This window comes from Aphelocoma coerulescens, chromosome 14 (genome assembly GCF_041296385.1).
Source record: "Aphelocoma coerulescens isolate FSJ_1873_10779 chromosome 14, UR_Acoe_1.0, whole genome shotgun sequence".
Lineage (NCBI taxonomy): Eukaryota > Metazoa > Chordata > Aves > Passeriformes > Corvidae > Aphelocoma > Aphelocoma coerulescens.
In genome coordinates this window covers 15,432,387-15,460,073 of record NC_091028.1, presented here as the reverse complement: position 1 = coordinate 15,460,073, position 27,687 = coordinate 15,432,387, and the positions used below count along the sequence as shown (strand labels likewise).

The 27,687-nt window shown below is 45.6% G+C and overlaps 3 protein-coding genes across 7 annotated transcripts; 2 read left to right on the top strand and 1 right to left on the bottom strand.

The window, feature by feature from the left end:
- The first annotated feature begins 2,495 nt into the window (after window positions 1–2,495).
- On the top strand, window positions 2,496–7,635 carry LDAF1 (lipid droplet assembly factor 1). 4 transcript variants are annotated; one of them, XM_069030030.1, is made up of 5 exons: window positions 2,496–2,572; window positions 3,817–3,951; window positions 4,869–5,037; window positions 5,434–5,572; window positions 6,758–7,635. In XM_069030030.1, exons 2-5 carry the CDS (start codon window positions 3,880–3,882, stop codon window positions 6,843–6,845), a joined length of 468 nt encoding a protein of 155 aa, XP_068886131.1. In that variant the 5' UTR covers window positions 2,496–2,572; window positions 3,817–3,879; the 3' UTR covers window positions 6,846–7,635. The 4 variants fall into 4 exon arrangements, with proteins under 4 accessions (XP_068886131.1, XP_068886130.1, XP_068886132.1 ...); XM_069030029.1 differs by lacking the exon at window positions 2,496–2,572 and adding an exon at window positions 2,728–2,832; XM_069030031.1 differs by lacking the exon at window positions 2,496–2,572 and adding an exon at window positions 3,378–3,525.
- A 3,683-nt stretch (window positions 7,636–11,318) lies between these two features.
- ZP2 (zona pellucida glycoprotein 2) lies at window positions 11,319–17,277 on the bottom strand. 2 transcript variants are annotated; one of them, XM_069030013.1, is made up of 18 exons: window positions 17,186–17,277; window positions 17,035–17,108; window positions 16,790–16,873; window positions 16,619–16,713; window positions 15,661–15,819; window positions 15,280–15,324; window positions 14,866–15,030; window positions 14,302–14,398; window positions 14,038–14,219; window positions 13,499–13,628; window positions 13,168–13,349; window positions 13,003–13,094; window positions 12,795–12,919; window positions 12,348–12,537; window positions 11,958–12,093; window positions 11,764–11,860; window positions 11,592–11,678; window positions 11,319–11,501 (listed from the first exon to the last, which is right to left on the bottom strand). In XM_069030013.1, the coding sequence occupies exons 1-18, from the start codon at window positions 17,224–17,226 to the stop codon at window positions 11,359–11,361; spliced, it is 2,124 nt and encodes a 707-aa protein (XP_068886114.1). In that variant the 5' UTR covers window positions 17,227–17,277; the 3' UTR covers window positions 11,319–11,358. The 2 variants fall into 2 exon arrangements, with proteins under 2 accessions (XP_068886114.1, XP_068886113.1); XM_069030012.1 differs by having other exon boundaries at window positions 11,592–11,685; window positions 11,765–11,860.
- A 3,641-nt stretch (window positions 17,278–20,918) lies between these two features.
- Window positions 20,919–26,864, top strand: ANKS4B (ankyrin repeat and sterile alpha motif domain containing 4B). Its single transcript, XM_069029741.1, has 2 exons — window positions 20,919–21,141; window positions 24,859–26,864. Exons 1-2 carry the CDS (start codon window positions 20,978–20,980, stop codon window positions 25,928–25,930), a joined length of 1,236 nt encoding a protein of 411 aa, XP_068885842.1. The 5' UTR covers window positions 20,919–20,977; the 3' UTR covers window positions 25,931–26,864.
- Window positions 26,865–27,687: the final 823 nt, after the last annotated feature.

Below are 27,687 nucleotides of genomic sequence, written 5' to 3'. Positions count from 1 at the left end.
ACATCCACAGGAAGCACAGGTGAGCAGGGTAAGGGCAGGTACTACCTGCAGGCACTCTTGGTACCAGTCCCTCTGCCTGTCGCCGCTTGGTGAACTTCTCTGACACTCTGCCTTTCAGTCCTCAGCTTGGTTGCCCCAGTTACAGCATAGCTGGTGCTTGGAGACAGAATTCCCTCCTCCCTCTCCTCCCCCAGCAAAGAGGAAACAGAAACAGCCCCTTTCAGTATTGTGCCAAGCTGTGATCAAGGAGATTCAGTTGTGGAACCAACGAGGAACTTTACAGGCTCCTTTTGCCTCTGAAAGTTATGAAAAATGTAGTCCTGAGATCCCTGAGATATTCTAACTTTTGCATGAAAGCACTGCACAGAGCTCCCAGAGCAGTAAAGGCTCTATAAACCCAAATTTTCTTAAGAAGATTTGAAAAAAAAAAATTCAAGATTCAAAATCTTGAATCCAAACACCTCCACCACTTTTCCACCATTCAGAATCAAACTCCCTGAAGAGCTGAACACAGCAGGTGAGATACTCCCAATTCCTCTAAGCCTGCATGCATTTGCCTCCCACTCAGTCATCACTACATCCTGAAAGAGCCTTCCATCACATTCCTCCACAAATGGGAATTACAACCATCCAACATGAAATCTAGCACAGTCTCTTAACAGCTACCCTCAAGAGGGGCCTTGGACACGTTCTGCCAACACGGCAAGAGTTCCATTTTAAACCCTTCCCCATCATCTTAGCCATTTTTCATCCAGTTTTCTGTGAGCTGTGAGAATGGCTGATATCCCTGAGTTAACAGCAGAGTTTTCCTTATATCTTGCCCTTATACCATCTACAAGTGGAACATTGTTGTCGGCCACTGTTCTTTAAACACAGGCCAGCAGTGCAGGGTACAGAAGCAGCACTGCTGGTGCTGGTAATTGCTTGGCTAATGTGCGCTGTAACTCTCCAAATATTTCAGTGCTGGTTTGCAACATGAGTATTTTCCTGCTAATTGGAGCTGACACTGGCATGAAGACAAGCTCAATTAAGCAGCAGTTAAGAGTAACTACTGTTCCTCTCTGCACATCAACTCAGATGCTCATATATGCGTGCCCTTCGAAGTTGAATAAATTATTTGTGCTGCTTGAAAAACATTAAAACCAGTTATTTTGTATAGTGGAAGATTATAGATGAATTTTTAGCAGAAGAGCTAATTACACATAGCAAGAAAATAATTTACTAAGAAGTACAAGACTATCTTCAAAACCACAGCTAAGGCATGCTTGAAAACAGCCAGAAATTTAAAATCTCCAGTATACTTTAAACTCAGTGACTCCATTAAACTTTATAGTGCCATTATCACTGGATTATGTCACACTGTAATTCTGCCAGTTAGTTTTCCCTACACTTACTTTTTCAAAAAGGATACAAACACAAGAAATTCAAATTTATTATGATACACCCTAGTATACCAGGAATATCAATACATTATGCACTTTAATAATATGAGAGATTAAGCACTTTAAGAGTTCAAGCAAAATACATTTGCCCGGACCATCCTCTTCTTGCAGGTATCTTGTGCTGGGCTTTTAGACCCCACCGTCCAAATATGTGTTAATATGCAAATCTTACTCCCTCTGTCTACACAAATCCTTGTATCTGCAGAGATCATTGAAATCAGCACTTCAAAGACACAGAGTCTGTGAGTCCAACAGTCTAATATGTTAAACCCTCCATACTTCATAAAACCTCTTTTTGCATTAATGTACAAATTAAACATGCTATTTATTTTGTTGCCTTTAAAAAAAATAATCATGAAACCGTTAACATTCAGTTTTGTAATACTCTCATAGGTGGCACCAATTAAATGATTAAAGCAGCCGTGAGAAACATGAATATTGAACTCATTTCTGATTGCAATTTACAGCACGAAAAATTCCGTGTAGCAGAAGCTGTGAATTCACTGAAGCCGCACGCTTGCATGTTAACACCATGATGATGCATCTGGAGAACAGCCAGGCCAAACCATCGTGCGACAACCGCACCGAGCATCACTGCTGAGAACAGTCCCAGCCAAATGCTCAGAGACTGTAGGACGCATCGCTTTTGCTGAAAACTCAGCTGAATTCCTACAGGAATTCCTCCTCACACGGCACATCTCCCCGAACAGGTTTGCCACGTGGGCACCAAAACACCTGGAGGCAGCAGGACAAGGTGGAAACGTGTGGGAACAACAGCCCGTGACGGGGGAAGGTGGCTGTGCCAGGTGAGGCGTTTCACAGCAGCCGCTCCACCGCTCCTCACGGCGTGACTGAACACTCCCAGCCCCCTGCGAGCTGCCTCCGCTGCCTCGCAGCCCGGGGATGCCGGCACTGCAGACACCCACGGAGCGATTGCTGGCACCGGAGCCCTGAGGCGCGGTGCCCACCGCTCCTGGGGCCGAGCGAGCCTCCGCACGCCTCGGCAGCGGCACGGCGGCCGCAGGTACCCTCATCTTCCGTCCTCCGCTCCAAAAAGCTCCAGGCCGCGTGTCCTAAAGCAACACAAATCTCTAGGACACTCATGAAGGTGCCCGGACCGAGAGGCTGAGGTAGGGCCGGGGTGAAGGGCAGGACAGCAAGGGGGACGCGAAAGGACACCAGAGGGGCAGCAGCCGCCACCCCCCAGCCCCGCAGCCTTTGGAAACCGGCCCCTCGCTCTGCCCGCCCACGGCCGCGCCAGGCGGGCCCTGCCCGGCCCCCGCGGGGAGGAGACAGCGGCGGGAGGGCGGCGGCGCTCCCGCAGCCCGGCAGGCCCGGCAGCCGGGGGGGAGCGGCCGAGGGGGCCGCGGCCGGGGGGCGGCAGCCGCAGGTGAGCGGGACGTTCCCGGGGCCGGCGCCGCCCCGCTCCGCCAGCCCGGGCTCCGGCACCGCCGGGCTCAGCGGGAGGGCCGCGGCCCGGTACCCCGCGGGAGCGGGGCCGTGTCCCCCCTTACCTCCGGGGGACACACGCCCGGGAGCCGCTGTCCGCCCGGGGCGCTGATCAGTGCGGGTGGCTGCAGCGGTGGTTAGCAGGGGGGCGGGGGCGGTGCCCTGGCCGCGGTTCTGCGGTGCTGGGTGCCCGGTGCAGGCCGCGGGCGGTGGCCGAGGTAACGCCCGGGCTCGGGCGCGCCCCGCGGGCAGCTCCTGCCCAGCGCTGCCGGCAGCGAGGGCTCGACCGCTGCGTGTGACAGCGCCGAGTGCCGAGGAGGGGCACAGCAGGGACACTGGCACCCTGGCTGCTCGGCCTCGCAAACAGGAAAATGCCTCCTCTAACCTCTACCCTCGTAAGGGTCCCCCGGCAACAACAGCTGGACATTTTCAGGGAGATTGCTGCGCTGAGGTTTCCTTCAAACTGCCACAATTGAATATATTAGAGCATCTGGAAGCATTTTGGCTTTACATGCAGAGCTTTGAAGCTGCATGAGATATGCTCTCAATGCTGAGCACAAGGATGCTCACAGAAATAAGTCTCATTAGTGTGTTACCGGTTTCCAGCATCAATAGCAACAAATTGTCCATGCAGGTACTTAGAAGTGGTGTTTTTACTGGTAATTGAATAGCCTGACGGGTAAGCACAGGGTTAATGTTATAAAGGAAGAAGGTGAGAGTCACCTGTATCTTGCTACTTGGCTTTGGGAGTTCCAGAAGAGCTTGCAGGGACAAGCCTTCTACATTAGATGTGTCTTTGTAAAAGTAATGTTTTAGATTGTCTATCACTTCATCTGAAACCTGCATTCTCTCTTTATACAAAAAACCATTTAATTTTCAAAAAGCATCTGTATGAGCCTGTTACTAACTGTACATTAATTTTAAGGGAAAGTGGATGGCTGACTGAGAACTGGCTGTTCAGAAGAGGTCGTGGCTGAGGATTAATAACATGTCTAAAGAAATGCAGGAACTACAGAAGCATTGGCACTCCGTGATACAGACCATCCACAGCAACGCAAACGTGGGTCTGGATTGTCATTTTATATATTTATAATGCTGCTCCTTTCATAACTACCAGGATAACATACCCTGATTTATTTAAATGCGCTCCCTATTTTTGAAGTGAACGCTGTGAGGCCTATGGGAAGGCCTGTCCTCCCACGCCTTCAGTCAAGAAAAAGGGAGGCCAGGTTCTGCATTTTTGTGTTTTACTGGCATAACCCTTTGAGATGATAGAGTGGCATTTTAGTGAAATGGTTGTACTGCTATAAAAATAACTAAACTACAGTACATTTCCTTATCTATAAAATACCAAAACTAGGATGCATGTTTCCTTAAGGGAAGGGAAACTACTGCAGTAAAATTCCAGTGTATAGCTATGACTGCCTCTGTAAAAAGATTTTTTTTTTTTACTAGTAGCATTATTAAATTCTTAACAACTCTCTGATACAGACATGCCTGCACCATACTTAGATTCAACAGATGAGCAGGTTGCAGATATTACTAAGCCATGGATAAAAGAAAGGTTGATAATTTTTAAATGTTGCAGATTTTTTAAATTAACAAATAGAGTTCTCAAATAGTTCAAAACAATGGTTGCAGAGACCCCAGTGAAAACTGCAGCTAGACTGACTTATTTTTTTACTTGTTTTCAGATTGGGTTTTTTGTGGGTTTGTTGTTTTTTATAATTTGTGCAAGAATAGAACTGGGAAGTCCAAGAGAAACATGTTGGTAGAATTATATTTGCTCTGAAGTTATCTAAATTTGCAGCAAGTCCCCATGCTTTTGAAACAAAGAGGCAACAGCTGCTCCCTATTCCAGCTGTAGACTGGCAAAAGAGCTATCCTACCTGTAGTTCACTGCAGTGGCAGTAATCTGTGAAAGGCATCTGTGACAAGAGAGAAAAAAACTCTGAAATGTTTTTCTTTCACCTGCAGGTTGTTGCCTTTATGAATTCTCGCGTTGGCCAATATTTAGATGACCATCCTTTTGTTGCCTTATCACTCCTGATGTTTGTTGCAGTGTCAGCTATTCCCGTTGCATTTTTCCTGGTTTTTGTTGTTACAACAGCTGTAATGGCCTGTATCGGTGTGATAGTCATGGAAGGTACTGTATGCATTCATGTGTGTACTTAGCTATTCCCTTCTAAGGCATGTTATCTTTTCCTTTTCTCTTCTTCCCTCTGGAAGTCTGAGTCCAATCAATTGAGGATTTCTGTGCGTAGTCCTCAGGTCTCATCAGTAGTAAAACTCTTAATAGAAGAATAGTAATCTGATTAAGTGTAGTCTATAGAGGGGAAATCCTATTTTCCTTTCTAATCTCAGCCACCAGGATATGCCTAAACCAGTTATCTTGAGCATGCATAGCTTTTATAGAAGTTAGCCAGATGATTGAGGAAGATTGTTTTCCCAAATGGTTTGAGATTGGGGTTATGGTAGAATATCAGCTCTTCTAATTTGTACATAGACTTTTTTAAATAACAAACTGTTGTTGTTTTATTAGGTGTTGTCATAGCCATAGGTGGCATAGCCCTTCTCTGTGTGCTGTGTGGCCTGGGAGCACTGTCCCTGGGAGTTTCTGGAGTGCTGAGTGTTTCTTATGTTGCACTTTCAACTCTGGTCAACTACTGGTGTGCATCAAGGTGAGTATGGATGTCTTGATCCATGCTTGGATTTCAAACTCTGCAACTGTACTATTGCATTCATTGCTTCATTTTTTTCTAAATGAGCCACTGTTGCTTAGTTTAACAATGGCTCTTGAATGCTTTGATTCTTGGGCTACTTTCATGGCTTAATATGCAGCATACAGGTGTCTGGTCATCAATAGGTATTCTAATGAGTGTTAATACATGCCCTTTTTCCTAGTTGGGAAGGAGGAAATATAAATGGTCTTTAAATGTGAATGTGCTAATACAACATGACATCAGGCAGTAAAATACAACTTTGTCTCACTCCAGTTGCTTTAAATGTCATTTAAACGTCATTAAAACCCACTGCCAGGTTGAATTTTGTGTAGGGGATGAATGCTTTACAGTTTTTCCTGCATGATGACCCAGCTATCTCTGCTTACCTGCATTTGTAGAGTAAGGCACCAAAATCCGTTGTAGATTTGGGATAGGCAGAGGAGTATGTAAAAGGAACAGTATGGTCAAAATAGAAAGAGCAGGGTTTGTAGGATAATTTTGTAGGTGCAGGGTGCCAGTTGTGCCTCCCAGGACTCTGGGGCCTATTTCAGTCAGCATTGCCTCAGCCAGGCAGCTGGGAGCAGGAGGCAGCAGCAGGCTGTGCTGGAGTGGCACCTGTGGCCCCCTGAAATATCTGCCAGGGAAGGAACCACAGTAATCACTGAGGCATTGGGAAGAGCAAGGAAAAAAACCACAGCTGCTCCCTTCTAGATTTTCTCAGTTTGCTTCTTCAGCACAGCTGTGTTTGCACAGCTCTCAAGGACACACAGAGCTGCCTGAGATTGCAGCAGGGGAACAAAAGCATGGTGCAAGGCCCAGTGTGCTCACACTTGTTCCTGGACATGCTGCCAGGTCCACAACATTGCCCACCAGTTCCAGAAGACTTCCATTTTCCATAGCATGTCCAAATGCACAACCCAACCTGCACACCAGCCCTGTTGACCTACAGCTTTGATGGTAAAACAGATAAAAATAGATGGCATTATGTTCCTCTGTCTTGTGAAAGAAGCTTAGGTAGACCAGCAGCTGCTATAAACCTGTCTGGGACATCTCACAGTGCTCAGCTTTTTTGAGCAAAAAGTTAAAGGACGATAATCTTAGAGAAGAACAGCCTATAAAAGCATTCTTTTCTCATGTCTACAGGGATCAGATAAGGAAGCCAGATGTTAATGGAAGCTTGCCACAGAAGAAGCCCGGCTTGGATCTTGCCAATGCTGCAAAGAGTGAATAAGTGGGTTTCTCCCACTTCATAGGCACTTAGCTGTACAATTCCAGCCTTTGCTATGTAATTGTTTACTCCTTGAGCATTCAACCATTGTGTACTGCTGGAAACTGAGAAAAACCAATATACACCTTACACTGGCACTGTAAAAGGGATATTAAGAATAACCAGCAAGCAGCAGTGTATTGTAATAGTAAGTGTATATGCATGATGGAATGTTCCATAGAGTTTGGTAAAGGGATGCAATAATAATTGGTACTGTTAAGTCAGTGGCAAGTAGGTGGACAGAAAGGGGAGGGAGGTATTTGATTTCTCAGATACTGGAGTTCTGAATATACTCTGCTTAGTACATAGCAGTGGTTATTTTGATACAGAAGTGCCAATGTTCAGAACAGTAGAAACATGTTTTGAATGTGGAAAAATATTTGTTAGCCTTAACAGCCTCTGTTAAAATAGTATGGGTAGCCCCTGCCACTGCTTTATATTTATTATGCAGGGAAAAGTGGGTTTGTTATATGTTAAGTCATGGTCTAAGCTTTTATCTACCCTTAGAGGTTATGTTATTCCAAAGGGATATTTTCCTTATTCTGATTGCCTTATCATATCAGGGGTATGCTTAGGTCTTGCATTTTTTCCTATTTGTTTAGGTATTTAAATTGCCTGGTTTGCTTCTCAGTTGTACCTTTGTGTATGTTGTTTAAACTTTATTCATTTTTGCAAGTGCTATTTTATTTTTAAGCATACATTAAGAAGGTATCTAACTATATTAGTTTAATAAAGTGCTGTTTGTTTAACTAAATTGTCTTATTAGTCTGCTTTATTCTACAGTAAAAACAACTTTTTCACATCGCCTTTTAGGAAGGCTACATTTGGAGCTGAGTTTTCCTCCTTGATTAAAGGATTTTATAGGGTAAACATTGCTGAGCCAAAAACTGAAGATTACTCACCTTCTCCTGCCTCTAAAGGAAATGCAGATACCTAACGTCTAAATTAGTTTTACTTAGTTTTGTGTGAACAAGCCTGCTTCCTGCCTAAAACACAGACACAAAGCCTACCTGAGCTGTGATGTGCTGCACACAGTAGTGGTGGTAATAGCTTCAGCCCTTAGGCTAAGCTGGCCCTACACTTGAGCTGTAGAGTGAAGTAATCCCCAGAAGACTTCCAGGAGCCCTTTATTTTAATGGCACATTAATTCAGCAAACATTACAAAGCCACATAACCAGCCTTCTCCCAGGCCAAGGGTGCTTGCAAGAGCTTTCCAGGAGACACCTCCAAAGACAGAGCAATAAAGCCCTTAGACCTGTCTAAAGTAACAACACTCAAAACCTTTATGGCACAGCTTATACACAGATACACAACTGAATCCTTCTTCCTGAATTTCCTTTATGCCCTTATCTTCTGCTGAAGGAAAGAGGCATTACTTAACATCAGCAGGCACTAAAATAAGTTAATTCAGTCCCACTCAGAGTCTGACCCCACATGAACCATTTCCTTCTGCATTTTAAATTTATTTTTCATTATACAATTCATTCTTGTCACCAACACTTATCAGGAGCTAAAGCTGGGACTTCTCAGTGACCTGCAGGTAACCTTGGAGCAGTTTCTCTCCTGCTGCCCTGACCTTTGCGTGCTTGTGAGCCTGTCATTTCAAGGCTTCTCACTGTGTCTTTTTCACCAAGAGCTGCTTTTTGTGCTGTGCCATCACTGCAGTGTGGTTTTCAATAGGGAGATGCTAAAGAAAAAACTAGGTCAGCATAGAGTAGGTGTTTTTACTGGAGACAGTAAGGCCATCCCTTAAAAGGAGGGCATAGGTTGTTTTCTTCTTTAAATTATTAAAGACTGCAGTAGAGCTAAGAAGTTCTTAGCAAGACAGGCTGGGGTGATGCTGCCAAGTCCCCTTCCTCTCAGTTGCTCCCAGCTTCCTGGGGAACAGCACCAACCCCACAAGAAACTGGCAGGAGACTCCCACCCCAGTGGCACCATTCCCAACCAGCTCCTCAGCCTACTCAGCCCTCACAGACCTGGTTCACTGCCCCTTGCTTTAGGCATAAACATGCCTTAATAGGCAACCACCCTCATGGCCCTACATGCCAGGGGACCTCGTACATCCCATGTCTAAGGAGAGTTGGAGCAACCAACTGTGGTACAGTTCCTGAAGCAGCTGCTTGAGCTCAGGCTGCAGCGTCAATGCTGCCTCCACTTGCAGCAGGTTCCCTGACTAATTCCTCTGGCTCCTCTTGCAGCACCATCATCCTCACCTCACCCCTGCCCTGTGTCAGAAGAGGGGGACATCTACCTGAATGCAGGAATCTTTCTTACTTGTAAGGTGAGCTTAAACTTTCCCAGTAACACACTTTAACAGGGGACAGAGGAGCAGCAGCACACATAGAGGAAGAGGGAAGGAGTGCATCTGGCTGGGCTTTAAAGTAAATTATTTACAAAATAGGGAACAAAATCTTGTGTTTTCCTTGATTTGAATTAATTACATGAGTCTTCATTCAAACCACCCCTGCAATGCCCCTAAAGAGCACAACTGAGCCACCCTGAGAGAACTATAGTTAACCCTCCTAGAGGCAGATTCTCCTCTCCTGTGCCACAGCTGCAGTCTTTCCCTAGGCAGACAATATCAGCCAGGGGCAGAAACCAGGCAAGAGCAACTTTCTCTTTGACCTAGATGGCTGTCACCATGTGCAACCTCTTTGTCTCACCTCCTCAGGCAGTAAAAATAGTACAGAACACAGAAGTCAAAGAGCAAAACCAAAGCTTGCACTGTTTCCATTACTGAAGGTACGTGAGTTATTTTAAATACCTTCACTAATGCAAGTCTGTAGATTCATGTATGCAAGATACATGAGAAATAGTGTAGCTTATTGGGATGTTAACTAGCATGTTTACATTCACACAACAGTCACCGTAACATTATTTAGTAGACTCCAGCCATCCTAGAGCAAAGGTTCAAACTCCATCAATGAGAAACAGGGGAACTTCTCTACCTGAATATGCACTGAGATTTTTCCCCCATGCCTCAGAACAAGAAGGATGGAGAGGGAGAATATTAAGATTAGCCTTGTTTGGGTCAGAAGAGCTAAAGAGCCCATGCAGTTAAGTACACTGTCAAGTACATAAACCCTCTTCAAGCACCACTTATCTGGCTTTTGCAGAAATACTTCATATTCCAGACAAGTGCTAAGTCAACAAGACTTAAGTATAGCAGGTTGTTTGCTGGACAATAGCTTAAGTAATCATTTCAACCCTAACTTCCATCAGGCTGATGACAGTAACTGACTTGCCATTAAGTGAATCCAATGTAAGATTCATAATTTCATTGTGTTGATATTATTATAATCTTTATTAAAGACTACCCTAAAGTCTAATATCATGTTGATCATTGTCTCTACTCCACACACTTTGCATGAAATACGCATTAATACTTAGAAAATGGAGCCTGAAATCTGTTGCATTAAGAACAGCTCATTAACAATGCCTAAGTGAAGTAGGGGCTGTGGCAGACAAGCCCCAGCCCATGCTTTTTATGTACAGCATGTTTGACAAGGGGCAGCATTTGGCCTCTGACTTGATCTGAAACCCTGCACACTCAGAGAACACAGAGCTGGACTTGAGATGATCACTCTCCCTGCTCACACAAAGTTACCACACAATGTTTAACCTAAGGCTGTTACACTCCTGCAACAAAGCACTTTCACTCTGGCACATGCATTTGTATTTTACACATCATTTCCTTGACTGTGCAAGGCAAGGTGTACCAAATACAAAATAAGAACTGCATGATGAACTGCCTCACCTCAGGTGGGCAGTGTTACAGCTGCAGACAAGACAGCTTTAGCTGTACCCACCACTTTTTTCCTCCCCCAGTTTGAGACCCCAAATTACATACTGCTGGTGTCCCTATTAAGTGGCCAATAGAACTTCCAGCCATCAGAAGGTCAGCTCTGGCAGCAGGAAGAGTCTGTTCCACTGGTTTTTCTAATGTCCTTCTAGACTACTGTATGCAGAAAAGGGAGGCTTCACTCTGTATCTCCTCCAAAGACCTTTTGTAAGGATCTGATTCCCATAATAAGGACAAAGGTTTTTAACAGTAATGTTTTAACATAAGTGCTGGGTGTTGCTAAACAATTTCAGTAAACCAGGTTTTAATTTCCAGGTGCAGTGCAGGGGTCATGTTTACAAGAGCAGCTGCAGGAGCTACTCATAACCGCAGATATTGGCACAAAATGGATGTTTAAAAACCCAATTGAATGGAATCACAATTGTGAATAATGATAAGCAATTCAAGAAAGGAAATTGGCTGTAAAGTCCAACAGGAATTTAACACAGCAGTGATCTGTTTCAGAACAAAGGCACTCAGGAAATTAAGTATTATAGTCATTGTTAAGACAAATCTCAACTAAGGAGATATTCCAAGGATGAGCAGCATTGATTTACATAACTAGATGCAGGAGAGGGACTACACAACAGACATAATTCACCAAGTGACTACTCCAAGTTTATTTGGAAATACACACTAACCTACCACATTTACCATATATGCTCTTCTCTTTAGGCACTTAAGAAAAGCCAGAAATAGCAGCATTGTGGCCAGAGAGAGAACACCAACAGCAGTCATTGCAATGCCAGCCCACACCTCCTTGCTCAGGAGAGTGCTCCCTGCAAAGCAAGGGGAAAAGCAGTTTGTTTGTGGAGACAGAACTTCACAAAGCCCAAGCAACACCCCTCAGCACCACACTGGCTCAGTACCTCGGGCTGCAGACCACTCTTCTGGCACCAGGAGGACAGGGCCCTGCAGGCTCACCACAGCAGGGTTCACAGCTGCCATCCCACTTTCTACAACAGTAACGCAGCACAGTTGAGCCCCACAGTGCAGTGGGGTATCTTGGATCAGTGCAAGCTAAAATCCACTCAGACTTACCTCGCTTGCTTCTAGATGGCCTTGGGCATCTCGGTATGCACAACGGGGAGTCTGGGTGAAAACGGTGACAGATGAGAACACTGCAGTGGAAGTACACCTGGGACAGAGAAGGAGAGGAATGAGAGGTCTGTTCATTTTGGAACAATAACTGCTCCTCCTACTGCTGCTCCAAGTAGGGGAATAATGTCACCTACCAGACCAGGAAGGGCTTTGTCACCATTGACAAAAGCAAAAGTCTTCACTTCCAGCCTTTGGCGATAGTTAGCATAGCTGACACCACGTCCCACTGGGTGAAACAGAGTCCTGTAGCTGTCTAGGTCATACTCACACCTGTCAGTAAATAAGAACCAAGTCAGAACATCAGGGTAGAGAAGGTTTGGGTTGTTGGTGTTGACTTCTTTAAGCAGCAGATTAAAGTTCAAGGCTGAGGTGCTACCTTCTTCCTACAAATTCCAGCATCCCAGGGCACTACTTGGAAGGCCCTCGTACTTAAGGCTCTCTTACTAAAGAGGGAGCAGAGGAGAATTAGGGAATCCTCCCGCCCACTGCAAAAGGTGCTTCCATTTGTATGGCAGGGCACTCACCCATCTACAACAATATTCCACTGGGGAAGTGATCTTGGATCTTGTGAGGCCGTTGCCCAGCAGTCATCCAGGACCAAGTGGAGGTTGGGGTCGTTGCGGTTCAGGACCTGAACTTCCAGGAAGATGGGCTGCCGCAGGTACCTCACTATCGGGTACTGATCCTCACGGTACGGCTGCCTGTACGAGTCCTCTGCAAGAGCCAAAGCCCTGTTAAATACCTCAGGGTGCAAAGAGGGCCTCAAGCTCTTCAACAGCAGCTGCTCCAACAACTGCTGTCTGTCCTAGGGCCACAGATTTGAGGCATCTTTTTCAAGCAGCATGGATGGGCAGGAGGGAAGCACAGCAGGACAGCAGAAATCCATGTACCAGAACAGTTCACTCATAACACCCTCCCCCCTCCACAAGCTCCAGATGCTTCCCAGCCACTGAGCCCAGAGCCAGCTTTACCTGGGTAGCTTAGAAGAACTAAGGAAAGGGAACCTTGGTTCACTGAAGAAGGTGGAGGAGAAAGGTTGTCTACTTTTATAGTGAGGGAGGCATCACCGTTGCTGAAGGAGCACATGACTGTTAACCTGCAACAAGGAAGGAGCAGGTAAGTCATACTGATGTATGGGTAATACAGTACTGGATAGCCTAAAGAGGTTTCCAGACACACCTGAGTTCACTGTCCCTTGAGATCCTGCCCAGGGGAAGGTCTGTCCATAAAGCCCTCACCTCATTCTCATAATGAATCTGCTCCCCATCAAACTGTGGGTAAATAACAGCATTAGTGAGGGCATTCCCAGTGCCTGAATCCCACCAACCCCGGCCATACACATACCCAGTGCCTGGTCCCACACCCGTTCAGGGGGACATGAAACCGAACCCTGTCGTTCAAAGGTGACTTGTAGGCTGGCCTGCACACAGGATCCCTGAGCCTGAGTGTATCCAAGTCCAGCAGTGGGGTGGTACTCTCAGCAAGGATTTCAAAATCCATGTACCCATCCTGGGTGCATACAGCAGCTGTAACAGACATTCAAATAAGTTATCATGTGAGTCAGTGACAGCTCTGTCTGCCAGGAGCTGTTGGTGAGATGAACTAATCCAACACAAAGGGTAAGAATGAGCTGTGCTGAGGGGTCACAGCACAGGAGCAGGAGTTAGTCACTTACCTATTGGTGTGTGTTGCTCACAGGGGCACTCAGGGTGCATCACCATTGCCACAGTCTCCCCATGGAAGTGAAAAGCCAGCTTCAAAGGGGACATGTAGTACTGAAGTCCTGAGCAGCTCTCCCCAGGCAGCTGAAAGACAAGAGTTACTCTCTTGGAGTGTGGCTACACGAGCTCATTTTAACACATGCACCTGTTATAGCTGGTTAACACATAAGCTGAGCCTGAAGAGCACAGCAGCCTCAGGGGAAGCTCATTTGCATTGCTCCAGGCATGCCAAATACCTATCCCCCTCCAAGAGGAATATTTTCACCTCCATCTGTTTTTGCCAAAAGACTCCAGGAAACTCAAGTTGCCTTGCATGGTGCCTCTATCTACTACAAAGTCAGTTTGCATTCATCTTAATCACACCTCAGCCAGCCACAGGGCATGACAGACTTGACAGATGCTTAGTCAAGGTCAAAGCTACTGTGCTCTGGGCCTCAAAACACCAAGGAGGTATGATCACACCAACACCTGTGACTCAAGAATCAGGACTCACCCTGGACTTAAGGACTCCCCTGCTAATATGCAGCCTGACCCCTCTCTGTGTGTCCAGAGTGATTCCATTTTCATGAAGCTGATCCATGGGGATGGTCTTATTCTCTACATCCACATCCATAAGGAACCCTGGAAAGGCTGGGATGGCAACAGTCATGTGTGTTGCATTACAGATTGCTGGACCTGCAACAACATCTTTGATAAATATAACATCATTTTCCCTGGGGCAAAAGCAGGTCAGGTTCTGATTTTTCCCATGCATTACCTGGAGCACAAAGCATTCTTGACTTCACAGTCAGTCCTCGCTCAGGAGGGCCGTACATGAGCTTGAGTGCCACAGTGTAGAGCACCTTATTGTTGTGCTGACAAAGAAGAGGGAGCTCTGTTAGTGCTCAGCTCCTGATCCATCCTAAGACCAGCCCCAGAGGGCAGTGTGCTGCATCAGCTTCAGGTTTGCTGCTATTCACGTTTGCAACAGCAGTTTCTTCCCACCTCATCCTTCCTAAAAACAGCTGCTGATCATGAGACTGCCAGTGAGATGTTCACAGGGCTGGCTGTGGCTAGAATTCTGCTTCTGGAGATTCCCACTCACTCTGCTGCTGTTTGAGGCACACACTGTGCCTCCCCATTTCCTTGTGCCAGGCAGGTCAGGGACAGCTGTGCAAAGCCCAACAGCTTTGCACACACCAGCTCAGCCCAGCAGTGCAGCAGCTTGACATCAGCTCTGGCCCAAGCCTGGAAATGCTTTCCCCAGGTCTACAGGAGGGAGAGAGCACTGCCCAAAACAGGGGCTGTGTGACTCCCCAGTGCTGATTCTCCATTCACATACCTTGTAGGACACAACTCCTGTGGCAGCAAAGGCCACCTGAAAGATCAGGTTGTGGCCATCAACTAGGAAGTTATAGCCTTGCTGCATTGCTTGCCCAAGGCTCAGCTGATGTATTCTGGTTCCATCATCAACTGACAGGTTCCAGGACATTGGAGTGGCTGCAACCTGCAAAGCAGGAGATCCTTGCTTAGGGAGGGAAGGCACAGAAGCATCAAGGCATTAGATTTTCAGCCTGCAGGGCTGCCACCTCCCTGCTCCCTATATTGACAGCATCGAATTAGGCTTTCCAGCAAGATGGAACTACATCAGAGAGGTACCTGCCCCAGCTTGGAGACATCAGGCCCAGGTTAGGCCAAAACCCCAGGCACTCCCCCCCCCCCCCCCCCCCCCCAGCTCCCTTCACAAGGAACATACCATATGCTCATCACTGAGGCTTGAAATGAGTCCTGGGAAGACAACCTGAAACACAGCACAGGAATTAGACTACAGGAACTTGCAGGGTTGTAGCCACAAAGCAAAATCTCAACTACAGCTTCCCAAAGCAGACAGCCAACATGAGCTTCCCCTGCAATAGGGCTGGAGCCAGACTGGGTGCATCATTGATGACCACTTGCAAACCAGCTCTCCAAAGAGCCAGCAGCCAAACCAAGATGAACATGCAGCCAAGAGACCTCCCTGCAGCTCACTGGAGCCTTCCCCAGCTTTCTGCAGATCCCAGACACACAATTCCACACAGCCACCCTGCCTTGGCAGACCTCAGAGCAGGATCTATGGCACTCCCACTCCTCTACTTACTGCCATGAAGTCTTTTGTGCAGTTTGTAGCACCAGCAAACACAGGAGCAATGACTTTATCTGCATGAACACTGTCACAGTGAGTGCTGTAGGTGACATTCTTCTCCTCTCCCATTGTGTCATTCACCATCAGCCTCAACCAGAGCTGGTGCTGACCATGCTACAGACAGGAAATATTAATTAGAAAGAGGCAGCAGTACTCACTACAGCACGAGGGCAGCTAAAAGCCATTGGGATTGAACTTTAACTTCACAGTAGGTTTAGGTGTTTGTACCAGTGCAAGGAAAAGATAAGCTCTTGTTTTAAAAGCCCAGAGGAAAAGGATGAGCTCTCTAGGAAAGCAGGGGGCACAGGGTTAGGTTGAAGAGCAGAAGATACAAAGGTAACTGCAGAAGTCAAGAAGAAAACTCCAAGGAGTAGCAGGCTGTAGCACCAGAGAGTCAGCTATCCAGAAAAACGAAGCTGATAAACAGCAAAACAGTCTCGTGGTGTTTCAAATACCTAAAAGCAACAGATACCAGTAAAGCATCTGGTTTTGGCCTCCCACTTACTACTCTGCCTCAACAGCTGTGATCAGCATGCAGTGTTAATTGTCTGTCAGTATATGTACATTTAAATAGATTGGTGCTCTGAAACTCTTGACCCTGGTCCATTCTCCCTACAAGAAAACCTGTCAAGTAGTTCAAGTCCTTTACAGGAGAGCACAACATTTATGGCACACTCTGAGGGATTTAATCCATAGTTGAAAGAATAAGAATTTAAGTAGGTTTGGTTTTCTTTTTTTCAACTTTTGGCATTAAGTGTTCTTCTATAACAATTTTAAATTATCAGAAGTGTAAGTATTCTTACTCTTGAAGAAAGTTAGAAACAGAAACCCTAGTAAACCCAGTCCTGTCCAGAGAACAAAATTAAAATCTCAACTTCATTGCAGCAGCTTCCCAGAATGAAGGCCCCTTTACCTGCAGGCTAGTGCAGTTGGCAAACAGGACACGGAGTGTCAGCCTCTCATAATCCACAGTGTGGTCACAGGACACGATCTCCTCCCCACTCACATCTAGGAGGGATGTGGAAGATTAGCCCTGCAGCAGGCAGGTCTCAGCAGGAAGGGCCAGGGCAGCAGCAGTACGTACCCACCACACACACATCCCAGGAGTAGTTGCCAAGCTCTCTGGAAAACTCAACTTCCAACCCATCCCTGTGACAGGTCACATTCTCTGCAGAGGGAAGACCACCATGAGCTGCAGCAAACCCTGCTGGAGGCACACACCCTGCAAGCCCCCCCCAGAGCCCCTTCCGTGCCAAGGCAGAGGGGAAGCAGCTCCAAGCAAAGCCAAAGCCACATCCCCCCACTGCCAGCCCAGGGAAGGCACTTTACCCAAGAGATCCTGATCCCCCAGGCCTTCAGCACAAGGGGCTAAGGGCAGCAAAAATCCAAAGAGGAGCAGCAGCCTGCAAGGAAAAGAGAATCCAATCAGAGAGCATCAATAAAAGGGCCCAGCTCCCCTTCTACCCCAAACCTGACTCACCACATCCTTGAGTTGCTCCAGCACCACTGCTCAAGCCCCATCTCCTCACTGACACCACAAGCTTAGGTTTTAGCTGCCCAGGGAGGGTTATATAATCCCTGGGTCTGGCTCACACAGGTGCCACCTCTCTGCTGCCCGGGGAGCAGAGCACTTGCACCTGCTGCCCCTTGAGTGGGGAGGCTCACAGGAGACCTTCAGGTGATACTGAGTCCTTGGCATGGGTTGTTGTTGCCTTCTGTTTTGAAGGCATGCTTTTCTTGCTCTGATAAGGTATTTCCTTTATTCCCTTTCAAAATGTTTCATAGAAAAATGCCTGTCTGTTTTGGCAGTTATTGTCTTAAATGGCATTCTCTGTGCCACTTTGCTGTCCCGGCCCTCACACGTTGGTAGCAGGACAGCATTTGAGACACCAACGAGCTCAACATGGCCTTCCTTGGGACAGTTTGAAGCACTGATAATGATATCATGGGGGGAAAGATCCCCAAAACACAGCAAAAGGTTTTAACAAAGCAAAGAGCCTGAATGCCAGGTCAGGACTTCTACTTTTGAGCACTCACAGCAAAACCTGCAGAAGTCCCTGTGATACAACAGATAATGTCATGCTCCCAGCCCTACAGAGTGCAGGCTCTGTAAGGGATGCCCTTGGCCCACAGCAGAACAACAATCACGTCAGCTGGGTGTCAGGCAGCACCGGTGTGGGTCACCCTCAGCCTGGCTTTGGTGACCCTCAGCCTGGTGTGGGTCAGGCTCAGCCTGGCTGTGGGAACTGGCTGCTCAAGAGGACGTCCAGCAGCAGTGTGTCCTGGGGCACAGCAGCTTTGCCTCCCTAAGAAGTGAAGAAATAAGCTCTTATTGTTGTTTTAAATGTTGTCATCATCGTCTCTGAATTGTGTAGCCACGATTACCCAGTGTGACTAATTTCATTCTTCTCTAAGCCCATTAGTTCCAAAGATCTCATTAGGCAAGCAGAGACTTCCTTGCCTCCCCTTGCATGGCCTTTACCATACCACATTTGGTGCTTATAAAAGTTGCAATGAGGAAATGTGCTGGATAATACCTCATGCAAAACAGATGCCACAACAGCATCGCTGCAGATTTATGCTCCAAGTTACCTACAGCAACCTAACTCATGATGCTGCAGCCTTTCAATCTAGACAGTTTGTTTAACTGGTAATATTTTATTTCAGATAGTTCTCAAATTAATAGAGTAATAGCCATATACACAGTAAAATGCAATAACAAATCAAAGCTGCTGGTTAAATAATTCATTAGTTTACAACACCATGTACCATCACAACAGTTTCTCTTGAGCCTGGTAAGACATTTCAATTGGAAGTGGAATGGTTCTGAAGTTCTTTTCAAACACAAAAATAAAAGCTTCATTCTAACTATCCAGGGAGTTTAAAAAGTTCACAATTTTGAGCTTTAGTCTCAAAAGAATAATCACCATTCAGGCTGAGAAATGTAGCTCATTTGATGTTGAATCATTTATTGCATTTCAAGTTGAGGTTTTTGGATGGGACAAGGATGAACAAGTACCAGGAGTTTAGAAACAGATGAAGATTTTGTTTGGTCTTTTCTTTTTTCCTTTCTTTTTTGTGATGCCCACTTTTATGACAGAAATAATAATAAAGCTTGCAAAGTTCTGGAGCTTCTCCGTAATTTACATGGGTTTTTCTTTACCTCTAATTGAAACTTGGAACAATAGTTTCCACTTAGCATTATACAGGGTGAGTTTAAGATCAATATTTTCAAACGCCGATGGTAAAAATCACTCTGAAATCAACACTTTGTGTGCTGGATTAATTAAGAGAAAAGCAAATGAAGGTACTTCTGTAGTAAAAACCAAGGATCTTGAAAATTAAAAGGAGTCTTCTGCCACCAAATCACTTTTCATGGGTGTATAATGTTTCCTCTCTCCTAGCAGGCACTGGTGGTAAAAGCAGTATGTGACTTGGTGCTCATTTTAGTCTTCAAAAAAGCCCTAGTAAAGGAAATAAAATTCAGTGGCATTAAGAAACAGCTAATCACATATATATATTCTAGTAGCTGTAAATTTAACTCTGTGCTGGGCCTGGTTAAAAAGAAAACAGAAAAAATGGCTGAATTTTTACTAGAAAGGTATTAAGGCAGTGCAGGGAACTTGAGAAAGGGCTGAGAGTAAAACTGTCTTCTAAAGTGGGGTGGAGGTTGGCCTGGGTGAAGCACAGCCCATCCCAGCTCCCTGAGACAGCAGGACAGCACCAGGGACAGCTGTGCCTGGGGGTGACAGGGAGGACACCCAGGGCTTTGCTTTACTCTCACCTGGACTGGTTTACTCAAAGATTCAAACCTGTCACAGGATCTGACTGACTCCCCTCATCCTCATGGGAAGAAATAGGTTGGTACAAGTTCACTCCTGAAGAGCTCTTCAATCCCTGTCTGAGAAAATAATGAAGAGAGAAAGCCCATTTTGAGAGGTCTCTGGTGTGTCATGGGCAGAATTATGGGATGTAAATGAGGTGGCAGAATTCCATTTGGGGATTGCACCAAGGCTGAGCAAGGAGTTGGTTTGTGATTCTCTTTAATGGGGGCACAACAAGCAACAAAACCCCACTGCTTAATTGCTGAGGGTAGTCTTGGATCCAGGTTAATTCAGTGAGTCGCAGAAAACAGCTTGGCAAAAAGCAGTGTTTATGTGGCAGCTCTTGTGAATGTGGCCAGAAGAACCCTGAGCTCACAGCACTGCAGGAAGCTGCAGTTGCCTCTTACCAACTTTTCAGCTGCTGTTTGAAAACTGGCTTTTTATACGGCTTGCTCTTAGTAATTCTTTTGAACTTAAAGTTAGAATTAGTCTAATTCTGTAAGTTCCTGCTTGTAGAAGTAGCCCTTAATGCCACTGAAATCAGGGGAAATGGTTTCTAAGTCAAGAAGCTGTTATTTGAGATGGGGAATGGACCCATCTATTCCCAGGCAAGGACCATAGTGCTCAGGTGGGGCAGTGGGTGCAGGCCCATCATGTTTCCTTTTCTGAAATTCCCTGTGCTGTCCTGAGGAAATCCTGCACACTTTTTTTGGTGTCCAAAACAAAGATTACAATACCTGTAAAAAGAGTTTTATATTTGCCAATTTCCTGATGATCTCCTGACAAAATATACACAGCTGTGGACTTGCCAGCTGTGACTTGCAGACCTGTTGGGGGTTTTATCCAAACACCACCCTGGTCATCATTTCCAGTCTGTGGACACAAAAGGGTTCCATGGAAGTGCCTGGTTTGGCAAGGGAGTGACTTGTTTTCAGGAGGCAGCATCCCAGTAAAAGATGGGTTACAAAGGGCTTCCCCAGTACAGGTAACTGTTCATGCATTTCCTCCCATCAAACTCGGGGATACTTCATTACTTGGGGTGAAGCCTGGTCACACTGACAATCACAGCCTTTTGAAGGTTTTTTTGAAGTTCTTTTTGTAGTTCAAAGTCCTTTTGCAATTTCCACAGAACAGTGAGGCAAAGACATGGGGAAGATGAACGGATCCCCTCTCTAAGTAGTCAAATTTTCAACAAGGTGTTTGTACATGGCAGAGCCACCTTCCAGGAAATGAAAGCATTCACCACACCACATTCACCACACCACACCTCATTACTGATGCAGAGCTCCAGGGAAAGAGCCTGCAAGGATGAACTTTGCCTCCCTGTTCCCCTCCTCACAGGGACATCTCAGCTTGTAATCATTAATGAACAATCCCTGTCATGGAAGAGTGACTGCACAGTCTGGATATTGCTCAGAGCTGCTTTGGGAAACCAGAAGCTGCTGAAAATGTCGAGCAGGTATCACAAAGCAGCGGCTGATGGCAATGTGGACCTGTTGAAAGAAGCCACTAGGAAAGACCTCAACGCTTCTGATGAAGATGGGATCACTCCCACCCTTCTGGCAGCCTACCACGGGTACCTGGAAGCTCTGGAAGTCATATGCCGGCGGGGGTAAGTCAGCCAGCCTCCAGTGCTTGAACCCTGGGCCCCAAAACTACAATTACTGCTCGTGTTTCTAACACCCCCACGACCTCGGGCCCGAAAGGCTGAAAATCACAGTAATTTCTTTCAATGCATTGCTAAGAATTGTTTCTTTAGTGGCAGTGGTTTAGGTTCAGTATTAAAAAAAATGCCCTAGGGTATATCACCATGTCCCACAGCCATAGGGAGGAGGAGAGAAGATCCAGCAGCAGGAATTGTGCAGCAAGACTGATTTATTGAATTATTTTACAAATTCTTTTATAGACTTTTTCTTCATAGTCTAATTGGACAAAGGATCAGCCATCCCTTGGGGTGATTGGCTAAAATCCTAAAACATCCATTGTCAAAATATTATTCTACTGTACCATAAACAAGACTTTTCAAGGCTGCAGGTGGCTTGGTTGTTTACATTCCCTGCCACCTCTTCTGTGAGAGAGAAAAGTCTCTCACGGGCTTAGAAAATAACAAGAAAATCCTTGCTAGCAGCATTTTTGTATCCACAGTGCAGAACCTGCAGGTGGGTCTGTCCATTATTTTCTCAGGCAGGGATTGAAGAGTTCTTCAGGTGGTCTGTCAGTGAAGCCACTTCAGCATCCACAGGACCACATCGTGTGTGGAGCCTGCAGGCAGCAGCTCGTAGGAGCAGGGCCCTGGGACCTTTCCTTTCCTCGCTGGAGAAGGTGGTCAAGAACCTTTGAGGATATCTTTGAGATAGTCTTTACAGAGAAATGCATTGTTTGAAACAATTTTTTTGGCAAAAATTATCTCCCATTTGCTTCCAAAGTGCAGTTAGTAGGCACTTGTGAAGATTTGATGCTGTCCAGAGGTGTCACAACAGACAGTTTTGAGACAGTAACATCTAAAATGGTTATTTCTCTGCTTTGTTAGCATTGACAACTACCATCATGCTAAAACTGAGAATGCTGTTTCAGAAGCTGTGGTAGGACCCTTGTAAACCATAAAAAAAAAAAAAAAAGAAAGAAAGAAAAGAAAAGAAAGAAAAGAAAAGAAAGAAAGAAAGGTTTTCTACAGGTGTATTCTCTGGTAGTAAAACGTCTGTGTCATTAATGTCTTACTGAAATGGTAATTACCTCTCCACCATCAGTCTTGCTCAGAGCCTGCCTTTTAAGCTGTGATTCTGTAATAACATCTAACAAAAGAAAACCTGCTCTTGTGTAGAGATACAGTTAATAAAATGTTCTTTTGCAGAACGGTGAACAGATTGCAGGGAACAGTTGGATAACTATTTGGATGCATCTGAGGTTTTTTTTTAATTAAAAACAGAGTTGAAAAAACGTGTTTTTTTCATAGATTTACTTTATAGCTCATTGGGCTCAGGTGTGGCTGTAGTATCCCAATAAAAAAAGACCTTTGGACTGCGTGGTTGTTGCTGTTTCCTCAGGACAAGCAAAAATAGATTGACAGTTTTCCAACTTGTGCAATTAAGGCAGCTCCCAGGAAATACCTGTCAATAAGGTTTGTCCCTGAACACCTGCAAGCCAGAACAACTAGCTAAGGAACAAATAACAAAATAATTTTTTTCAAAATTTAAATGAAAAATGTATCTTCTACCACATAAGCTGACAGAAATCACAGCAGATGACACAAAGATCAAAATTTCTATATATTTGTCATTTCATGTATTTCTAAGTCTATTTCTTGGCAGAGGACAGCTTTGGGACAGTATCACCCTCAAAATCTTCAAACATATGTGTTTACCTCTATTTTAATCTAAGATTTCTTGACACAATCAGCAAGACGGGGCTGTCAGAGGCATGGCTGCATTCTCACTGGTTTTTTGGGGAGACTCTGAATTTTAGAAGACTTTCAATCTGTTCTCCAGCCAGTTAATGTTTTCTTGTGAGAAAGTATTTTAATTATTTTTAACAAATTTGTCCTTTCCTTGAGGAGGTTTCCTGACAGAGGCTCTGAGGTACAGGGCAGTTTTCTTCAGAGTGGTTGCAGATTTTAGGACTCTCAAGCTTGCAACACGTTTGGCCCTGGGAAAGCATAGCAATACTAACAATAAACCCCTTTCATCTTGAAATAATTTATCTTCCCAGGCATCAGGAGACATTTTCTCTGCTTGCCTTGCAGGTACATGAATAAAGGCAAGACCAAATAGCAGAATTTCTCAGCTCCCTTTTTGTGTGAGCCTTCTCCTTGGGAAAGCAGGGAAAAGAGGAGTATGAGAACCCAGAGCAGATGTCAGACCTTGTCCAAAGCCCCACTGAGCTGGGAACAGCCACTCCAGCTTGTCAATTGTTTGAGACTGAAAGGCTGGCAGGTTCCACGGGGAAAAGAGACCACAAACAGCTCCGAAGGGACCTGGGGGAGGACGCATGACCCGGCACTCCCAGGGCTCGGGGTAGCGCAGGCAGCTCGCTGATGTGGGAGTTCAGGCAGCCAGGCAGCTCCCCAGGGCACGGCCACAGAGGCAGAAATATGTACACATGGTTTCCACATGTCTGAGTGGAGAAACTTCGATCCTCAGCTGCCACCTCCTTGTTGCAAAGCCTGAGCTCCCACGGCCAGCACGGTCAGCTCTGCTGGACCCCTGACCTTGCTCCTGCCTAGGGCAGCTCAGGCTGAAGGATGTGTTCAGATCTGGCCCTCAACAAACCTGCTACTGCTTTTCTTCAGAGCCTCCAAGCCAGAGATGAGTGCCTGAAGGACGTTTTGTGACAGGCTGTACCAAGTCTTTCACAGTACAGCTGCCGTGGCACCAACCTCTGAGTCACTGAAATGCTTGAACTCCCAAGAGTAGAAATTCTCCTTGTAAATTTTGTCCCTGGCTCTGAAGTCAAGAAAGATTTTGGGCTTCTGTGGCCACCTTATTTGTTGGTCACAAGAGGACAAAAGCTCTGTTCTGAACGTTGCTAAGGTTGACCTTGCCAAATGTTTATTGAAATATTCAAGCTGACTCTTGTCTGCAGGCAGCAGTTCAGTGTGAAGTCAGTGAAAGAGTTAAAAATCAAGCAGTACTTTTTACTGGCTTTAAATTCAATTGAAAAATGTGGCATTTTATTTTCAAATGAGCTTCTGCTTTTCAAATCATCATGAGCAAAAGCAACTTATGGAGAACAAAAGGGCTGGAAAACAATGGCATCTGTCTGGGCTTAAACTAATAGCAATGGAGAGAAATGGCTAATCTGGGTTTCACTCCTGATCATTTACCTATTACCTACCTAGAAAGTTACTGCAGGAGCTCATCAAAAATACATCACTGTGGCCAGTGAGGAAACCTCTTAATAACTGCCCTGTATTTGACAGGCAAAAGGAACGAGTCACGAAGGACACTTTTAAATATTCCATGCAAATGTTCTTGAAGCAGTTTTGCCAGTAATTCAATGAGACCAAGTCAAACCCTGAGCCTACTCTGAGTTGCCAGACCCTGGGATGGCAAAGGAAATGCCCTGGCTCCCTTATGGGGAGATGCATGTGCAGTCCCAGTCAGCCCCAGGAACTCGTTTAACTCACAGGGCAGGGGTTGGAGCTGATGCCGCACACACAGCCACGCTCAGGGCGTGTGTAAGTGGGTGCAGCCCTGTTCTAGCGGCTGGAGCCAAGCTGAGCTGTCCTGTTCTGCTCAGAGCAGAGCAGAGGGACCCGTTCAGTGTCTGCTCGGTGCCACTGCAGGGCTCGCCGCGGGCAGCCCCGCTCACTGTGCGCTGTTTTCCCTGGCAGGGGTGATCCGGACAAGTGTGACATCTGGGGGAACACGGCCCTGCACCACGCTGCCTGCAATGGCCACATCCACTGCGTCTCTTTTCTGATCAACTTCGGTGCCAACATCTTCGCTCTGGACAACGACCTGCGCACCCCTCTGGAGGCAGCGGCCAGCAGGGACCGCAAGGACTGCGTCCAGATCCTGGACGAAGCCGCCACCGAGCAGAACCTGCTGAACCCAAAGAAGGTCTCCAAACAAAAGGCACAGGCCCAGAGGAACGTCGAGAGACAAATCAAGGAATGTGAGAAGCGCCAAGAGAAACACCAGCATGAAATGAACCGGAATTACATTAAAGAAAGGGTTGGCACAGTGAATTCTTCCAAAGGAACACACTCCAGGGTAAAGTTGCCTGGTCTATTTGCTTCAAATACCACAAGTACTTTAACCAAAAACCTGAAAGATACCTTGAAACTCAAGACAAAAAAAACAGCCGACAGCACAAGAAGACAGGAAACACAAAGAAATGACCAAGAGGATGATGCAGGTAGGAGAAGTGTGATGCATTTGTTTGATGAGAAAGAGGAGGATGAATTACTGGATGACCTCGAAGGGAAAAACCTTGCTGATAATGACAGTCAGCTCTCCATTTTTCAGCGGCCAGGTCTTGGCAAGATTGTGTTTGGAAGGAATTTGGCTGCAGAGGTAAATCCTGAAACTGTGTCTTCTGAGAAAGAAGGGATAAGATTTACAATGGCCAGTGAGCTGTTTCAGTATGAGAATGCAGAGAATGGCAGGGAAGATGATGCTGAAAACAGTGCTGATGTCCCTTGGAATGAGGAAGTCATTTGGGAGGATGAGGAAGCAGAAAATACACCCCTTGAGGTGTTTCTGGCATCACAGATGCTGGATGAATTTCTTCCAGTCTTCATGAGGGAAAAAATTGATTTAGATGCCCTGATGCTCTGTTCTGATGAAGATCTACGCAACATTCAGATGGAGCTTGGGCCAAGAAAGAAAGTCCTGAATGCTGTGAATAAAAGAAAACAGGCACTCGAGAACCCTGGGAAAGCTGTAGATACTTGCTTATAAATTATCATACCAGTTGTTGTAGCCTACACACTGATTCATTACCTTTCCCTCTTTCCAAAGAGTGTGCAACTCTTTTCAGAACTCTACTAAAGCAGAAGGCAGAGAGGTTACCAATTGCTTTAGAAAGTACAGCAGGGATAAAATTTTTCTCTCTGGATAGATAGTTGTGGTGAACAGGATATTAAGTACAGCCTGTTCTGCCAAAGAAAAAAAAAAAAAAGAATGTGAAAGAAAAAACCCAAAAGCTTTTTCTCCCTGAACTGTTTATGTGGATTGGATTTCTTTTGGTCCAGATAATTTAAAATATCTGTGAAGACCAGGGCCATTGCATTCCTTAGTAAAGGCCTTCCTTTCTTCTCCAAAACCACAATGCAAAGAGCATTCTCAGAGCTTGGGAGCTTTGAGTTTTCTCCATTTGCTTCTGTAAGATCATTACAAACAACTCTTCCTGGTACTGCTGGTATGTTAGAAAAGGCATCTGAATCTTGATTTTAGCTGAGGTGCATTGACTCTAATCACATCTGAATTAATGTAAATAATACTAATTTACAGAAAGTTTCATATTTTTGTCAGTAAAGTTTTTACATCTGTATTGACAATGATTTAAAAATACATGAAGTATCTTCTCAAGAGATGTTCAGTGTGAGTTGTATATTCCTTTCTTATCTCATTAGACTGGATCCAACTACCAGCACCCATGATGTCCTAAATGCCATCAAGGCTGCAGTACTTTTATCTACAAGAAGCTGATGTTTAATTTTCAAAATTTTGGATCTGTTTTGGTATACCCTCAGCTTGGTTCCTATAGGCTGCATTTTCCATGCACAGTCCCAGAAATGAGGATTTCTATCACACACCATTTTCTGTGGGTTGTTGTCAGCCTTAGCCTGAAAGCTGTGTATCACACACACACACAGAGCCCATGAAAATAAAAAGAAAATGAGATGTGCTGTTGTGGAAGCTCCTGCTCCTCACAGTCTACCTGGAGGCATTCACAGCAGGGTTCTCCTGTTCCCTTGGGAAGCCAGCACTCTCAGATATAAATTAATCACTCCTGTTGAGTTTTGTGACTCTAGTAAGGTGTTTGGAGCAGCCATGCTCTGGCTACGATCACAGATTTTAGATGCACATATATTAGCAGAACATTCATCTTTAAATCTCTTTTTATAGCTTTCCATTAGCCAGCCATGATTTTTTCCTTAGGGGAATGTGGCATTTGTGGACACTAATCCTGGTTAATGATCTGTGTTTTTTCATGTTTCTTCTTTCCATATCATCTTGTGACTTTGATTTGTGTATTATAACACCTTGTCTTGGCTGAACTTTATACTGCATTCTTCCCTGCTTGGATTCCTGCACTACAGCAGGTCGATCTGTCCTTATATGAAGCAATCACATCAAAGTCCTGTTCTGTGCAACCTTCCATGATTGCTGTGCTCAGCACAGTAATCCAGACACCTTCCCCCCAGACTCTGTGCCTGGTTGGTTTCATTTTGGCTAAGAAACTCCCAAATGTTTAACAAAGCAAGAAGGAACCAATTAATCTTTCATACTTGAAGGCATATGATTAAGTGGATTTTCAATCCCCCTTCCCATTCCTGCTGAGGCCAGCCCAGCCTCATCCCTCCCTGCATCCTCCGGCCCCTGCAGCAGCTCAGCTCCACACCCCCAGCACACAGGGCTGACACAAGGGCTGTACTGCTCCAGTGACTCCTCTCTGCTGCAAAGTGCTGAGCATGATGCACCCTTCTCAGGGC

What these genes read in the sequence shown, in the direction of transcription:
- ZP2 (XM_069030012.1), bottom strand. Translation starts at nt 17,226, where the DNA reads ATGGGGCTTGAGCAGTGGTGCTGGAGCAACTCAAGGATGTG. An exon ending in CCAACTGCACTAGCCTGCAG is followed by an intron (nt 15,820 to 16,618) that starts GTAAAGGGGCCT and finishes TCCTGTCTGTAG; the next exon opens with CATGGTCAGCACCAGCTCTG. An exon ending in GGGGAGTCCTTAAGTCCAGG is followed by an intron (nt 13,629 to 14,037) that starts GTGAGTCCTGAT and finishes CTTGTCTTTCAG; the next exon opens with CTGCCTGGGGAGAGCTGCTC.
- LDAF1 (XM_069030030.1), top strand. Translation starts at nt 3,880, where the DNA reads ATGTCTAAAGAAATGCAGGAACTACAGAAGCATTGGCACTCCGTGATA. An exon ending in CCATCCACAGCAACGCAAAC is followed by an intron (nt 3,952 to 4,868) that starts GTGGGTCTGGAT and finishes TTTCACCTGCAG; the next exon opens with GTTGTTGCCTTTATGAATTC. An exon ending in AACTACTGGTGTGCATCAAG is followed by an intron (nt 5,573 to 6,757) that starts GTGAGTATGGAT and finishes TCATGTCTACAG; the next exon opens with GGATCAGATAAGGAAGCCAG.
- ANKS4B (XM_069029741.1), top strand. Translation starts at nt 20,978, where the DNA reads ATGTCGAGCAGGTATCACAAAGCAGCGGCTGATGGCAATGTGGACCTG. An exon ending in GAAGTCATATGCCGGCGGGG is followed by an intron (nt 21,142 to 24,858) that starts GTAAGTCAGCCA and finishes TTTCCCTGGCAG; the next exon opens with GGGTGATCCGGACAAGTGTG.